At 47.3% G+C, this 17320-nt stretch overlaps 1 protein-coding gene across 5 annotated transcripts in view; it reads right to left on the bottom strand.

Moving 5' to 3' along the window:
- The window catches only part of LOC144799661 (blastomere cadherin-like), a 717354-nt gene that overhangs the window by 572103 nt on the left and 127931 nt on the right, over positions 1 to 17320 (bottom strand). For 2 of the 5 annotated variants that reach the window (XM_078671126.1, XM_078671124.1), the window contains exon 1: positions 11315 to 11584. The exons of 1 other annotated variant lie outside the window; for it this stretch is intronic. In XM_078671126.1, coding sequence (XP_078527252.1) covers positions 11315 to 11362 — 48 coding nt within the window. In that variant the 5' untranslated portion in view covers positions 11363 to 11584. Of the gene's footprint in view, positions 1 to 11314; positions 11585 to 17320 lie in introns of those variants that run through there. 2 more of the 5 variants (XM_078671123.1, XM_078671125.1) reach the window with 2 other exon arrangements.

Here is a 17320-nt window from a genome sequence, read left to right as displayed (position 1 = left end):
ATACTACGTCCCTTGGTCCATCCGGACCAATGCGGATTCGTCCCCGGCAGGAACACGTCCCAGAACATAAGACGATTGTTCAATGTTCAGGATCAGGTAGGGGACACCTTCCCCAGGGCGCCCTGTATTATCCTCGACCTAGAAAAGGCCTTTGACACCTTGACCTGGCCATACCTATTCGCTGTCCTGCGACGGGCGGGGATAGGTCCCACCCTTCTGCGATACACCAACCTGCTATATACGAACCTCACATCTCGGGTCCGGCTAGGTTGATACATTTCATCCCCGCTACCGGTCAGGAGGGGTACTAGGCAGGGCTGCCCCCGTCACCTCTGATCTTTACCCTGGCGGTAGAACCCCTAGCGAGCTGCCTAGAAGAAGAGGGAATCTCCTGGGGTATCCCTATAGCGGACATGGTCCACTGCGTTTCCATGTACGCGAACGACCTTCTGCTATATATTAAGGATATCACTGCGGACCTGACGCTCATTTGGATGGTCCTGGCGGAGTTCGCGGAGGCGTCTGGCCTCCAGGTGAACTGGGATAAATCCACAATATATCCCCTCCATCGATCTCTAGCCCCACGAGAGATACGCATCGGTACACAAACTCTGCACTGGAGCGCGGGCGCTCCCCGTTATCACAGGGTCCAATTATACCACTCTCCCACTGACATCTACGAGGGCAATCACCGTAAGTTATTAGCCGGCATTCGGTCATCAGTGGCTTTCTGGAGACACCTTCCGATGGCACCGATCGGTAGGGTGGCTATAGCCAAGATTATCATCATTCCTCGACTAATATATTACTTTACCAATCTGCCCGTTGTCCCACCCGGTAGTTTTTTCCGTGAACTAGACGTGCTCCTCCGTGCGCTCATATCAATCAATCAATCACAGAATTTGTATAGCGCACTACTCACCCGGGAGGGTCTCAAGGCGCTGGGGGGGAGGGGTCCGTTACTGCTCGAAAAGCCAGGTCTTGAGTTGCTTCCTGAAGGAGAGATGGTCCTCGGTCAGCCGAAGGTGGATGGGGAGGGAGTTCCATGTCTTAGCCGCCTGGTAGGAGAAGGATCTTCCTCCGGTGGTGGCTTTACGGATGCGTGGTACGGTGGCGAAGGCGAGGCTGGTCGATCGTAGCTGGCAGGTGGGCGTGTAGAAAGTCAGGCGGTTGTTGAGGTACTTGGGGCCCAGGTCGTGGAGAGCCTTGTGTGCGTGGGTGAGGAGTCTGAACGTGATCCTCTTGCTGACGGGGAGCCAGTGCAGGTCTCTCAGGTGGCTGGAGATGTGGCTGTGTCGGGGAATGTCCAGGACGAGTCGTGCGGAGGCGTTCTGTATGCGCTGGAGTCTTTTCTGTAGTTTGGCTGTGGTTGCGGCGTAGAGGGTGTTTCCGTAGTCCAGTCGGCTGGTGACGAGCGCCTGGGTGACCGTCTTCCTGGTTTCGGTGGGGATCCATCGGAAGATCTTACGGAGCAGGCGCAGGGTGTTGAAGCACAATGATGAGACTGCGTTGACTTGTCTGTTCATCGAGAGGGAGACGTCCAGGATGAAGACCAAGTTGCGTGCGTGGTCCGTTGGTTTGGGAGTGGTGCCGGCACCGTATTGCGCTCACTAAACTGCAACTGCCCACCACCCAGGGGGGTCTAGGCGCCCCCGTCTTTGAGTCATATTTCCTTGCTGCACAGCTTCAGTGGCTGTCGTACTGGACGGCAGGACGACTTACCGGGGAGACCTACACCATGACGGGTGCTATTCCTGTCCCCGAGCTCCGTCGGCTGCTGCTCCTGGTCACCAACCCCGCCGGACCTATCCCTTGCAGGTGTCGGTGGCTCGCCGGTGTATGCAACGGATCCATCGCATCGCGGCAGGGACCCCACGCTACTCACCGCGGCTGCCGCTGGTCGGTTGGCCGGACGGAGACACTTACTTCAAGCACACAATTCTCCGTGCGTGGACGGAATCCGAGATTACAGAGGCAGAGGAGTTATTCGCGGAGGGGCAGCTTCGCCCATTCAAACAGCTCATGGAGGACTATGACCTTCCCCAGGACAATTTCTAACCCACCGACAACTCATCACCACTTTTCGCCCATATTATGATCTTCGACTTGGCGAACCCGCGATACACCCAGTCGTTCACACCATCCTATACATGGGCATAGGCCGACATCTTGTTACCTGGCTGTATAAGTCAATCCGTGAGCTTGCGCACCAGCCCTTACTCCCTCTGAGGGCCACCTGGGAGGACGAATTCGGGCGACAGTTACATGACGGGGAGTGGGTCAAGGTGCTTGAATTTCCTAAGAAGGTGTCTAGAAACGCGATATTCAAGAACATACAGTTCTACATTTTACATAGAGCGTATCAGACACCGGCGAGATTACAGAGCTTTTACCCCGATACGCAGTTCCTTTGTCCTAGGTGTCATTCATCAGACGCACACTTCCTACACATGTTTTGGAGCTGCCCAGCTTTACAGTTGTATTGGTCCAACATACTCGCCTCTGTCCGCACCCTCACGGGACTCACAGACTTAGACTCCTGGGAAGCGGTTGCCCTGGGAATATTTCGTAGACCGAAAACACACAAAGTACAGGTCCGCTTCGTGGCATTGTCCCTGCTACTAGCTAAAAGAAACATTGCCATGCAATGGCGGGCAACATCGGGACCCCCTTTGGAGGCATGGGTGGGGGCGGTACAGAAATGGGCACTTGCGGAGGAGAAACTCCTACGGGAGGAGGAAGCCAAAGGCCAACGCAAGCACCCCATATCCATGGAGTGGGCCATGCTCTCTCACCAGTTTAAACAAGCGCATGCGCGCCCTGCCCCTGAATGCTCCCAATCCACCCCTGCGCTCCCGACGACTCCTAAACCGCAATAGGGCTCAGATGCGGTGATCCCCGTACATGCCCCCTCCCCCCCTTGTCCACGCCTTACAGCGGTAACCTGCACACTCCAGCATACGCCACCCGCTCCACCCTGACGGGAGACACACTCTCACAGTAGACCTCTGCATGCTCTATGCACCCCCCCTCCTGGCAAGTAACGGCTGCTATCCGGACATCATCCTTGATGCTGCACCCCAGACCCTGTCTCCGTCCTTCTCCCCCCCCTCTTCTTTCCCTTACAAAGCCCATAGTTTATCTCTCCCAGTTTTTTCCTTGAACTCACATCCGTACAATGGCAGTTGGACTACCATCCTCATCGTTCCAGCCATATGGAAGCAGTTAGCCTGTCTTTCATTTCTTTCATGGCGTATATGTCCTACTGTGCAACTACCAAGTCTATCATGCTGTAATGTGAGCACTTTTGAAAGATGTTAATAAAAACATTTTTTTTTTAAATCACTCGCTCTAGTATTTAGGTCTGAACGAGGCCTCCTCCCTGTCCTCATGGTCTAAGGCCAACTGGTCGGAATGTAGACGATCCGTTCTGGAAGACCTGAGACTTAGGAGACCGCTTCCTATGTCCTGGCAAGGCCGTCTCAATGCGGCCAAGATATCCATTTTACAGACAGTTTTATACTTATTCCAAACCCTGCCCACGCCTATTCCGCAGCCGGCTATCCTACACCTTCAATGTTGTGAACTCCTTTATCTGGGGAGGGGACCCCTGAGATTCTCCAACAAACTTCTCATGTTGCCCAGGAACCAGGGTGGCCTCGCTTGCCCCAACCTCTTGGAGTATTACTGGGCGTCACACCTCCGCTACATATCGGAATGCGTTGTTGGTGAACGCGAAAAACATTGGTTTCATATGGATCGTGCTGTGACTTGTAGACCCCTTTGGGACTGGACCTGTCTTGGCACTTGAGACATACTCAGCCCGAAGTGCGTACATAACCAACCTAACAAAAAAGACTCTCTACGTCTGAGATTAGATCACAATCTCTAGGGGTCTCACTTCCTTCCCTTCACCCAACACCCTACTGGCTCGTAACCCAAGCTTCCCTCCAGCCGTGCAGTTGCAATAATTCCAGCCTGGGGTGAGGGCGAATGCCGCACATTCCAAGATCTCTTTGAGGCGGGTATATTCAAAACCTTTGACCAATGCATGAGAGATTTTCACCTTAAGGATGCATCTACACTGCAATATTACCAACTCCGGCACTGGCTACTCACACCAATAAACGCACAGGGAGCAACATGGCCACTCACTCCTTTTGAGACGATGGTGTGCTCTTTCGACTGCACGTGGGGCTTGATCTCCCATTCATAGCAGGTGTTACAACACTCCACCCCCATCCACCTTCATACCTACCAAACGCAATGGCGCACAGACTCTACAGAGGAAATTTCCCCAAAACACTGGGAACAATTATGGCACGACCTCCTCAGGATATACAGGAGCATCTCCCAACACGTAACCACCTATAAACTCATGACCCGTTGGTATTACACCCGACACGTTTACACAAAATGTTACCCGCCTCATCCCCCCTCTCCTGGCGCTGCCAATCAGCGACTGGTGATTTCATTCATATTTGGTGGTCCTGCCCATAACTCACCATATAAGGAAATCCTGAGCCACATCAAAGACACTGTAGGTTTCCCTATACCGAGCTTACCCACAGCGGCCCTCCTGTGTATCCGGTCCTAACAGCTATGAGCCACGACCCACTCCAATTGGCTCCTCATCACGCATATGCTGGGGAGGCTAAACACGTCCTTGCCCTCCACTGGAAGAATCCTTCTGCCCCACCCATTTCCTTGTGGTTCACCGGACTCTGGCACGTCATGGCGATGGAACTCTTAACATGCCGGATTACATACACAGAACCCAAATGAACTCATACTTGGCAACCACTGATCAATCACTTTTCCAAACTGGAACACTCCCATTTCACTCCTCCCTGACTCCGCGCCCTCCAGCTCTTCGAAGATGTTCTCCTGGACCATAGAGCTAACACTCATTGTGAGATGCCCAATCACACCATATGAGAAATTCGCTATTCTCCCTCTAGCCCACAATAGGGGCCCTGGAGGACCCTTCCCAGGAAGCCCTGCTCCCTATTCTCCTTCCCACCTCCCCTCCCTCCACTCCCCCCACCCCTGTCCCTTCCCACCATCCTCTTTCTCTTTTTTCTCTCTCTCTTCTCTTTTCCACTCACTTTGTCTTTGTTTCCCTTTCCTCAGGTCCCTTGGTAGCCCGTCCGGGCTCACCCTACGGCACCTATGGCTCCTCTTCCTTTTCCTCCCTTGTCCAGTTATTATGTTAAGTTGAGTAAAGTGTTTGTTGGCTCCTACTGCCACAGATATAATTTCCTAATCGAATTATAACTCCATGCTCAGTCTTTAAGATGCTAGACATGTGCGCCAAACTGCCAGTTGCTCTCGATCTACTAGCATCTGCCTATTATATGGCTTGAACAGTGGTATGTGTTTGTGTTCTATCATAATAATAATAAAACAGACTTGACGGAAAATTACAATTCTGAAAATGCTACTTATAGAAACTTATGTAGCTAGCAACAATTGTTCACAATGAAGTTTTGATCAATGTGTCCACACAGATGGAGCATTGCTTCTCCCGTGGTTCCGCTGATTGGACCCTTCCCATAGCGTCTTTATCCAAATAACGTCAGATCGCGAGCCGGTACATCACTCGACGGCGGTTAGTTGTCTATCACGGCACAATCAGTTCTCTAAATTGATTCCTCTTGAACGACTCTGTACTCAGAACCCCAGACTCGGCCCTCACCTTGTGACGAACTGGGCTTGATATGGATAAATAATACATGGCACGAAATTACCCTGAGTTGCCTGAACCAAGGAAAGATAAGACGAATAGGAAGAACTAATCATAACCAACTCAGTGCTTCCTACAGGAGCTTTAAGTACCCCTAGTCCCCATGAATTCCCAGTCCTGAAGAGACCCCTATTCCTTAAATGGGTCGAAACGTCATCGACAACCATTAAGGACAATCTGTTAAGGACTAGAAAGGAATCCGGTCCTTGATCTGGAATATTAAAATCAGCATCATCAAGACATCTTTTCCTTCCAATAAATCTTTTTTAAAAATGGAACATATTCACTCTATGTTTTTGGGTTATGGTCACTTCACTGGGGTCACAAATGTCACTGATTTTCTACTACTGCTAAATGCACTGTAAATACATTTCGATGAGTGTTTTTTCATGAATAATCCCTTTATGATGATGAATAAATGACTCACTTTGGCTGAAGTGAGTGGTTACCAATATACTTTTGTGCTACTTCCTTTATAATATCAAGCATATTGTGATTAAATTAGGTGTAGATACTATGTCATATTCCAGATAAAACTCAGAAATTTTGGCTCGTGATTAAATCTTTGCAATTGCTCAAAACTTGCAGAAATTAAAATATTGTGCATGAAAATTAGTTCCTTGTGAACAATTGTTGCTAGCTACACAGTTAACCTCTTCCATGCTCATGACGGCTCCCGGCCGTCATGAGTCACGGTGGGTGTGTGCTGATGACGGCCGGGAGCCGTCATGACCACGCCCGTGATTGGAATCTCAGCACTGCGGCAGAATTTGCGCCGCAGCGATGAGGTTAATACCCAGTTTACGTGGACATATGGGTCGCTCTTGTGTTTTTGAAATACTTTTAGAAAGTTGGCATTTTTCTGCCTTAGTAATTTAGTGCTTGTGGCCTGCCTCTGGGTCACATAACTGGGTGTAGCTGACAGTCGAGCTTTGTGTATTCCTCTTAGACAGCTACACATAATGGAGAGCTCCTGTGTGCCATAATGGGCCATCACTGGCAGGATAGCGGGGCGGAGCTGGGCCCAGTCCTACTTACACTTGAATCTGCCATTTCCTTTCTCCTCACAAATGGCTGCATACCCCCTGCAGTTAGTCTAGAGCCAGGACAGGGAAGATAGGATGCCTTGGGACTTCAAAGGGAAACCTGTCGAAGCTTAAACCTCACTTCAAAGGCACAACTACATATAAATACTGGACCTCAGACACAAACTCTGTCAGGAAAAAGGAATGCTGTGCTGCTGAAGGGACTGCTGCCTTGCTACACTACTGCCTTACTGGACTGCTGCCTTGCTGCCCTCCAGCCTAAGTCAGAGGTATTGGAACTGCACATGAATCCAGGACTCTGAGAAGGACTCCAAGGGCTGGTCTGCTAGCCTCCTGTTCAGTGTCACAGAGACATAACAGGCTCACAATCAACTGAACCAGCACCCAGAACTAGCTGGAGCAGGCCTCTGACCCCAAGTGGTGCTCTTCAGGACCAGGACCCTTGGTGTGGCCTCAGAGAGGATGAATTGAAGTTGTTGGACTCTTCGGGACCGCAAAGTTCTGTCAGCCCGACCCTTGGTGCTACTGCATCAGCTGCTCGCTGAGATGCCACCCCGAAGAACTGGCCCAATGGCTCTCAACATCAGGATCTTCACGCAACAGCAATGTCCGACTGCGATACCAAGACTCTTTGCGCTAGACTGAGAAGGTAACGTTTCAGCTGGACTAAGCTTGTCCCTGTATTTGGCCGTGTTCCATTGTGGACGGTGTGAGGTTGTGACTTTCTCCTCGTCTCACATGACCAGATAGCCCCAAGTGGCGCTTTGGGCTTTTTTATGCTATTTCCGCTGAAATCTTTAATACCGTATACCTCTGGATTTAAAGATTGGATTTTTGTTGTTTTGGTCTTATTTTATTTATTACAACTTACTCTATTTTTCTAACCTGGTGTGGGATCCTTTTGTGATGAGTTTCGCTGTGTTACTGTTTGGAGTGCTGCACAAATATTTTACACAATGCCTCTGAGTTAAACCTGACTACTCTATGCCAAGCTACCCGAGGGTTGAGCACACGTTAATATAGAGTTTGCTTGTGACTTCACCTTGAGCGGGACTGTGGTTACTGCTTGAGGAGGATTCCCACCACCCTCAAATGGTAACCCAATTGCTTATTCCAGGAAACAGTGATCTTGAGGTACAGGAACATACAAAGTTAAGCTGTTTACAATATGTTGTGCAAATTTGTAGCTGGTCATGGAGAAAAACCTATAGAGCACAGCTGATTTATCCAACGTTTAATTGAAAATGGATAGTTGCTATTGTTGTCAGTGAACTTGGCGGAATCTTTTGAGGTTTCTGTCCACTGGTTTTATATATGCCATCCACTTTTAGGGCGCCCTCCCCCTTATTTCATGATATTGCACATTAAAGGTTTTGTATTGAATCGAATAAAGTTATTATTATAGTTTTTAATTCTTTGTCTCCCTGACGCAGACTCTAATGCAGCAGTCAGGCCATCTTTGCACTGTGAGACTACAGACAGGTTGTGGGTACTTCACACCCTAGCATTAGGTGTGAAACTGTTGCCCACGCCTTCAGGTCTGCATGATTATATTTTTTAAGTTTCATGTCTAGAGGAGGGTGAGATGAGTCAGATGTTTTCGTTCAACTTGTCCAAACCCGTAGAAGATGAAAAAGTAATTTACCTTAATGTTTCTGAAACTGTTATCTATGGGTTTTAAAATGTTTAGAAACAACCAACATGTTGCTGTTGCTTATTCTCCAAGAAAGATTGGGAAGATTTAGGTAGGGGAAAGGTCTTGACACTGTGCTCAAAGGCACCAATTTACGATTGAAGGACATTATACTCTATCTGAATGTAGCATACCTAGAAATAGGGCATAAATCGGGGGTAGATGCAGGTAGGCGGCGTCCACACACTATTTTCACAGGGTGGACGCCGTACAGCCTGCCAAGAAGTTGGGCCCAACTAAACTATGCTGAACTTGAACCAGTGTAAACACCGGGACACATTCAGCAGTGCCTGTAAGCTGTCTGCTTTAGTTCTGAGCAGGAATATGCAGGCGGTTAAGGCACACAACTTATTGTTACTTCACAAGTACTTAAGAAAGGCATGGTTTTAACGTTGTGCATTCCATATATTTAAGAGATATGCAAGCACTGTAAGAATCATTACAATATAATGGGGTGACCCATACTAGTCCATGGACCTGGGTAATGCTCGGTATAGAAAACAATGGTCCTAGACTGATTTCCTTCAGAAGGTATTCGTTAAGTCAAAATCTATGAACATGGTACACATAGAACTCAAGTTGCTTCAGAAGTGTACCCCAGTAGTTTCTCAATTCAATTAAGTATATCCTCAAAATGACACACAAGCACCATAGATAGCTTCAATAGTGACTGTTTAAAATCACAGTTATTATCACAGATCACTGTAGATAACGTTGACTCGAGGAGTACAGCGCTGATCACCGGGACTGCGCCACCGAGGCTTTACTGAGATGCCTTAATCCACCAGTATTAGGATTCATTCGACACTGCTGCCCTGATTTATGCACATTGGATTTTTCAATACCCTTTCACCGCTGCAGTTATGCAGACCGCCACCTGAGGGGCTGTAATCCTGACTTCGCCTTGATACAGGTTGTTCCCCCCTCTCTCCCCGTTCTGAGGAAGACCCGCCCGCAGAGGATACAAAGCACCCTCTATGCGTCAGGGTTGAAACGTCGACATCTTCCCCTAGTGGGCCTGTACCCACTTCACCCCATCCCAGCCTCTTTACAGATGATCACACCCTGTACAACATCAAGAGCCAGAAAAGTACTTTCAAATTCATGTGAGACAGGCGCCACTGTAAAACTGGTTCTACTGCAAACCACGACCAGTTTACTAAAGACATTACTATGTGTATTTGATTGTTTTAACTACTGTCTGATTCCTCTCCGTATATATCTGTTCTATTCTCATGAGCCCAATCCTTTTTCCACACTCCCCTTGGAGCAACCTTCTTTTCTGTCCTTAAACGTTCTCTACAGTGATCTGTGATAAGAACTGTGAGATTGAACAGTCACTATTGAAGCTATCTATGGTGCTTGTGTTTCATTTTGAGGATATACTTAATTGAATTGAGAAACTACTGGGGTACACTTATGATGCAGCTTGAGTTCTATGTGTATCATGTTCATAGATTTTGACTTAACGAATACCTTCCTAAGGAATACACTGTAAGAATGTCAGATGTGTTGGTCAGTCCCAGTATTTACACAAATAGAAGGAATACAATTTATGAACTGCAAAGTAACAAAAGGATCTCTGTGTTAAAAGCAGTAAGCCACTTACTTGGGTATACATAATAAAAACCTGTTATCTGTATGTTACATGATGTGCTTTGCAGGAGACACAATAACCCTTAAATGCTCCTTTGATTAAAAACTGGGACAAGACAAAACACAGACCTCTCCAGCAAATGTGTTAACCTTCAGAGTTATCATACCATTACTATTATTATCTGAGATTTACTGGGCACCCACACATCTCTGCAGCTCGTGCCTTAACCCCATAAAGTATTTTAAAATGTAGACTTTGCAACCAACTAAGCAAAACAGATTACTGCCATGTTTCTCCTTGGTGACATTTTTTTTGTGGCAAACATTTCTTTTTTTTTAATGTACAAGTGACTGAAAGACTAAATGAGTAGAGCCTGAGGGACTCTAAATGGTTGCGTCCACTCCAAATACATCAAAAGGGCTCCAAGCCCCAGATTTTTGGTTGAGTTGTATCAGTTTTTTGTCACAACCCAGACTCAAAATCTCAATTGTAAAATCTTGTGATGCTCTCAAATTGTACTCATGATAGGCCTGATATACATAAATTGTTAAGATCTGATGTCACTTTCTGCGAGGTCTTGAGATGTATTGCCACTTTCTGTGATGACAGGCTGTGATGTCACTTGCATGCTGCCTAACTTGGTTAGAGTCCTTCCCCCACTTATTTTTAAGGACTTGTGTAGCGCCTTGAGGCAATCTCATACAGAGCACGGTGAATAAACAGGGCAATATAAGAAATAGTAAATACATGCCTTGATAAAAGTAGTGGGATATGGATGCTCCTTGGACGTGTCACGTGTGTCCATAAAACTGACTTTTTGTCCTAAATTTCTGTCCTGAATATTGACGCTTCGTCCTAACTTTTTACAGTCCTGTCCTGAATTTGCTTCCATGCGAGGTGGTCACCCTAGCGAGTGCCCCCGTGAAAAGTTTGCAGAGCTTGTGAGCAAGCTGGGTTAGTCGTTGTGTGTGCAGAGAAGTGCAAGTCCCTCTAACTAGTGTGCAGAGGGTGTGGTTGAGCCCCTCGGCAAAGAAGAGTAATTGAGGGGTCGAGGGCGACACCGCACCGAGGAGATAGAGGGGGAGGCGGATAGCTGCAGAGGGAGAGTAATTTCTGGAAGTGGGGTGCTCACCAGAATTTGAGATGACAATAGTGAGGTTGGGAAAGCTCGAAGCGTGACAGGCGAGTGATTGTGTGGCGGGAAGGACCCTGGTCAGTCATCCCTCAGTTACCTGAAGCAGGAGAAAGAGGAGGAGTCGGACTCGATGCTGCCCGGCCATGGAGGCTCCGTCCAGATGCGTCAGTCAGTCCGGCAGATCCCGTGGTGAGTGACTGCGTCACTGCGAGCCCTCGCTGGATCTAGGCCCTAGCGCTCCACACGCCTCCTCCACTCAACTCCTTCCTCCCAGGTGGTGCTGACCGGACAGCGCTCGCCTCTCTGCACCTTGCCGCTTTGGTCCTCTGAGTTCCCTTATGCGGGGGTATATGCGCCCCCCACATACATTCGGGCTCCACCTCCACAGTAGATAACGACACTGAGGCCGCTGGTTTGCAGCTCATCCTGTCCCCTTCCCCGCGCCAGGCCCAGGTGAGGACGCCCCCTCCTGATTGAGCGGAGGAGGCAGGAAGCGAGGCCTGTGCTGTGCGGAAGTGGGCAGCTGGGCATCTAACCGCTATCAGCAACCCCAATCAGCACAGCCGCCTCGTGACCGCACACCCCTGTCACCTCCAGCGCCGCGGCAGGTCTCCAACGCCAAGACAACCCTGCACGCGCATCGCACCCGTGGCACGGCTCGTGACGTGTGCAGGTCTCAGGACAACTAAACATGCTGTCCCTGGCGCTACACAAGCACCTTCACAGCGCAGCTCACAACACACAAACACGGACTGCAGCTTTCCAAATACTACACGAACCTCACCGCACCCCCCCTTTGCTTGGTTAACCAGCCCTCCACATAAATACACTGCCCACACACAACTCATCATCACACCCCCCCTTCTGTAGCTCACTGCCACCTACAGCCATGCAATATTGCCCTTCATTTCGCATAACGCACCACTTGACACCCCCCCCCAACATTACACAACTATCTACCTACAACCATTGGCCCGGTTCACAAAGTTATTTTGGTTGTAAAAGTGAGATCACAGGTTTTATATTTGTTAGTAGTTCATAAAAAGGTCAAACAGCAGTCGTAAATCAATGTACCACGGCATAATATAGGGAGGAGGAATCGTAGGTAAGAGGCATGACAGCTGTAATGGAAGCACATCTGGTTGTTAAAAGGTTGACTTGGCTGAGAGTCATCATCACAGTAAAGAGAGACAACCAATGAAATTAGTCACATTTACGCTGCTCCATGTATGTGCTGCAATAAGGGCTAACAGCACTCCAACTGTACTGCTGACATACTGAGATGGTACTACAACAATCACATTGCACTGTATTTTTCATGATTAAGGGTTGTTTTATCTGCCCAGCACACTGAGGATGATGTGTCACCCAACTAACGTTGTTTCACGCCGGATCATTGCATTGTGGTTTGATCCAGGTCACCTAACGCAGCAGTTCAGGATATACACGTCCTTTTCCCCTTTCCTTCCAACGCCACCGTACTCTTCACCAGTGGTCGAAGTGGGGAAAAAAAGTAGGGGAACTGTGGGCGGAGAATCAGAGGGCGGCATAAACTGAAGATTGGATCAGTGGGCGGAGTCGGAGGTGTGGCTAGAAATAGCAAAACATATCAATTTTTAGTATGTTTGACATTTCACTGACCAGTTACAGCTTATAATGTTATTTAATTCAAACAATGGATAAACATGTTTATTTGAGGTTTATTATATACGTTATTTACATTTAAAACATTTACAATCTGGGACTCGTTTCCAATCACAGAATGTTCCAAATACACTTATAAGTGGAATCATAAGCCATTTGTGTCCGAGCCATGCAGTTTCTTTCATCTGCACTTCTCCTCCCTTTTTCGAACCATTTCTGAACATAAAATTCAGGTTTAAATTCTATGACAGGAGGCCCCACAATTTTTCTGAACATTATATAAGACAAACAATTTATTGATATTCCGTTCTGCAGTGGTTTGAGCACCTCATTCATTACACTAAAGCCCCGTTCACATTCAGCAGTGGAAGTACTAAAGGTGTTTATAATGTGCACTAATGGTTTCAGGCTTCCAGGGATGCAATTTTTATTTTCTTTGTACTCTCTGAAACCAAGGATGTACTGCCTAGTATCAAATACATGCAACCTGCTACAAAGGTTTTGTAATTCTCCCTCACCATATAAGTTGTCTACTGGATCTGGCTAATAAACTGGTTGTAGGAGTTTCATTCTATGTACCAACTCTTTTTTTTCCATTTCGTCAATGTTTGTGGTTGAGCATGTAGAAACATTTGATGCATTAGTCATTGTCATCCTTTTTCACAGGTTATTTGCTAAGCTTCTAAAGAACTGTGCCCTATTGATGCTAACACAGCCTTTGTTCTGTTGCAGTCCTACACAAGTAAACTACATCCGTTCTGCAGCATTTAATGCAGTTGTAGCAAAGGGCCCAGGTGAATCAGCCATTGATGCAAGCACTAAAACCTGCATCTGTATTGAACGATCCGCCTCATATATGATCATATCATGCCGCAGCAGCATTCTAGATAGGTCCCCCAGCTGGAACTTTGCGTTGTGCATGTACCACATTGCAAGGTGCAAGAAGCATGATGCAAGGCCCTTGTAAACATTCCCCTTACTCTGGTGTGCATGCAAATCCAGCATTGCCAATCCCTGGTGAGTTGCATTAGTGCTGCTGGAACAAGGCAAATGGAGGCACCAGTAGGTGAGGCGGACTGGCCTCAAGGGTCCTGTGACCTCAGTGGCAAAGTCACTGCTGCGCTAGGGTGTGCTGCTTTGTAGGCCTGCCCCAAGACTGGAGGTGACTTTCTTTATGGATTGTGGTGGACAAGGCTTCAAGGTTAACCAATACTGGGCACCGGTAAGGTCCACCTGCTGGTACTAAGAGACCAGGGCTTCTAAGGTCTAGTGGGTCTTCTAATGTGTAGCAGGGGTATGTGCTCCCTCGGGAGAGTGGTCTGATGGACTAGTCATGAAGGTTGAATCAGGTTTCCCAGTTCCAAATTCTGTAGCTCTGGCCATAGTGCCACATCCTCTCCCCCGAACACCCTTTTGCTCCACTGAGTGAAACTGGCACTGTCTTCAGCTACAACCCAATTCTGCCCCAATATAAACACCTGGATGTGACTCAATTCAAATTATGCACTGCCTATAAAAAGTAACAACATTCTGGAAAAGGCAAACACTCATAGGAAATGCAGGATTATGTAAAGCATGAGAAATATAAGCAAGAATGACATGTTACCTTAACACTTTTACTCTCATTGGTCAGAAATAAATGAGTATTTTTTTGTCTTAAACATTGAGGACATGAATACAGGGCTCCTCCTGTACACATGTGTTAAGCAGGGCTCAGAAGAGAAACGGCCCCTTCAAGAGAATTTGATCTGACTCACAGAAACCCACAAGGGCTCCTTCATATTCATGTCAGCCAAATAGCTGCTCAAACATAGTATAGTACATATGTATTCAAGTGTCCTACAAAGGATACCTTTTGAATTGCCCTGCTTGGCCAACTCTTCTACTCACAAAAAACGAGAGCGATATTGACAGTAAAAGGCAAAATTATATTTTCATTCAGGAAGTGAAAAAAAAGCAGTAACCCACTGAGCTATGAACATAACATATTGCTCTTTGATATGCATGGTACACGTTCTTCGCAGCAGGCGTATTAACCCTGTGCGCTACATTAGATAAGTCAAAACTAAAAACTGCCAACAAACAAAACTCCAATCTCTCTCCAGCAGGAATATAAACAATCTTAAGACTTTTATTGTTGCAGAAAAATGACTCTGCAGTGATTTGTGTGTTTTTAAAAGTGAGTCATTATGTTCCTCGACTAATGGCCCGCAGATCTCCACGGTGAGTGTTTAACTCATGGAACCAACCTTCTGAATATCTGCACTTGCAACCACCTGCTTAAATTAAGCACTGGCTTCAGGCTTCATCATGAACTGAGTAGGGACAGCACAGTCACTTTACTGGCTGTCTTAAGCGCAGAGGCTCAGGTGCGAAACTCTATGGACCAGGCCTCATGAGCAGAGCTGTTAAGGAGGGGCTGGGGATCTCTGGGCAGGCATGGAGAACAACTTCCAGGAGAGGCTGAAGGGGCTGGGTCAGCTGAGGGTCTCTTGTACAGCAGCCTCCCTCCTCCTATTTTTCAGTTCTGGCTGGGTGGAGAGCTGATTTACAGCAAGCCATGCAGGCCTCAGTGAAGCCCTTTTCTTTAGATCTCGCGTGGCATTGCAGCGCAAAGCTCTGTCGCTAGGTGTGAGATTTTGTAGGAGAGTAGATTTGAGATGGGGACTTAAATGCCCGTCCCTCATTTTCATTGGCTGGCATCGGTGGCCTGCCATTGGAAATGAGGAGTTTTTGTTGACGACCTTTGGCCTCCGATCTGTACTGGGTCGCCTGCTTTGCTGTTGTTGCAAAGCACTTTCTTATCTTTATGGGGCCATGTGTTTCGAAATAGAAACACATGGCCCCATAAAGAGAAGAGATCAATGCTTGTTTTCTTAACCATGGTGGTCTGGAGTAATCAGCTGGAAGGTGATGATAGGTCGTTACTTGGGAAGATAAGAGGCCGTGCGTTGTAACTAACTTGTAACACTGAACAAAACTGTTGAATATTAAAGAAACCACGAAGCAGGTTGTCGTTTTACAGTGCGTGCATTCCCACAGTGATGCATGATGCCGAGGTTGCTTTAGATGACTCGTATGTTGTAGTTTAGGAGTCCCCTCCCGTTTAGCAAAACCCCCCTTATGACCTACGCAGACTAACACGAAACCCTAATGTATTTCTGCACAGAACCTTACATGCACTTTGCGTGCAGAACACCAGCATTTGTCACCCATGTACACAGCTGAACGGAGGCGCAGGCACATACAGTCCAACCCCGAGTGTCTCATATGAAGAGAATTCACGTATGTGTCCAGTACCAGATAAAACTCAAGGGGTATTCGAGAGATGATTTTAAGATGGGCAGAAGGCTGTATGGATGAATAGATGTAAGTTTCATGTACACTTTATGCACATGAAATAGAATTCGAAGTAGAGAACAGAGCAAAATGCTGGCACCCATACAGTCATTGGCCTCTCCTTGGTACATCCTTTCACAACTAGTAGTCAAAGGCCATAAAGTGGAGGGAAATGTTTTTAGAACTGGGGGGAAAAACAGTCACCATCCAAAGATTGGGACAAGGGAGACTTGGGGTAATGCAGATTTTCATTCCTGCATTTGGACCCTGGTACATTTAATACTCAACTAAGCCCATTTGCTGAGGAACTTGCATTCAAAGCGGAGAATGAGTAGAATATCAATGCCCATTCTGTTCTTGGCCTCTTATAGTAGAAATCCCTTGCACAGCGTGATAGAAGGCTTTACTGCAAGCTGAAATGTCAGGGACCCGCTGGGTGAGGGGGAGATGGGTTCCATCGAAACCGGTTATAGTTTTGATACTTCCCAGCACAACAGAGACACGTGCAAACTTCATAGAGACAATGGATTACAGTAGCGAAATAAAAAGGTAAAATATATATTTTGCTGCCTCTTTGAACACAGAAAGGTGTGGAACAAAACTGTTGAATATTAGAGCAACCACGAAGCAGGTTGTCGATTTACAGCGCGTGCATTCCCACAGTGACGCATGACGCCGACGTTGCTTTAGATGACTCGTATATTGTAGTTTGGGTGTCCCCTCACGTTTAGCAACACCCCCCTTATGACTGACGCAGAGTAACACGAAACCCTAATGTATTTCTGCATAGAAACCTACATGCACCACTGCATGTAGAACGCCAGCATTTGTCACCCATGTACATAGCTGAACGGAGGCGTAGGCGCATACAGTCCACCCCCGGAGTGTCTCATAGGAAGAGAATTCACGTATACGTACAGTATCAGATAAAGCTTAAGGGGTATTCGAGAGATGATTTTAAGATGGACAGAAGGCTGTATGGGTGAATAGATGTAGGCTTCATGTACACTTTATGCATCGGAAATAGAATTCGAAGTAGAGAACAGAGCAGAATGCTGGTGCTCATATAGTCATTGGCCTCTCCTTGGTATGTCCTTTCACATCTAGTAGTCAAAGGCCA

Source organism: Lissotriton helveticus, chromosome 12 (assembly GCF_964261635.1).
Source record: "Lissotriton helveticus chromosome 12, aLisHel1.1, whole genome shotgun sequence".
NCBI classification, from domain to species: domain Eukaryota; kingdom Metazoa; phylum Chordata; class Amphibia; order Caudata; family Salamandridae; genus Lissotriton; species Lissotriton helveticus.
This window is presented reverse-complemented; position numbering and strand designations above follow the sequence as displayed.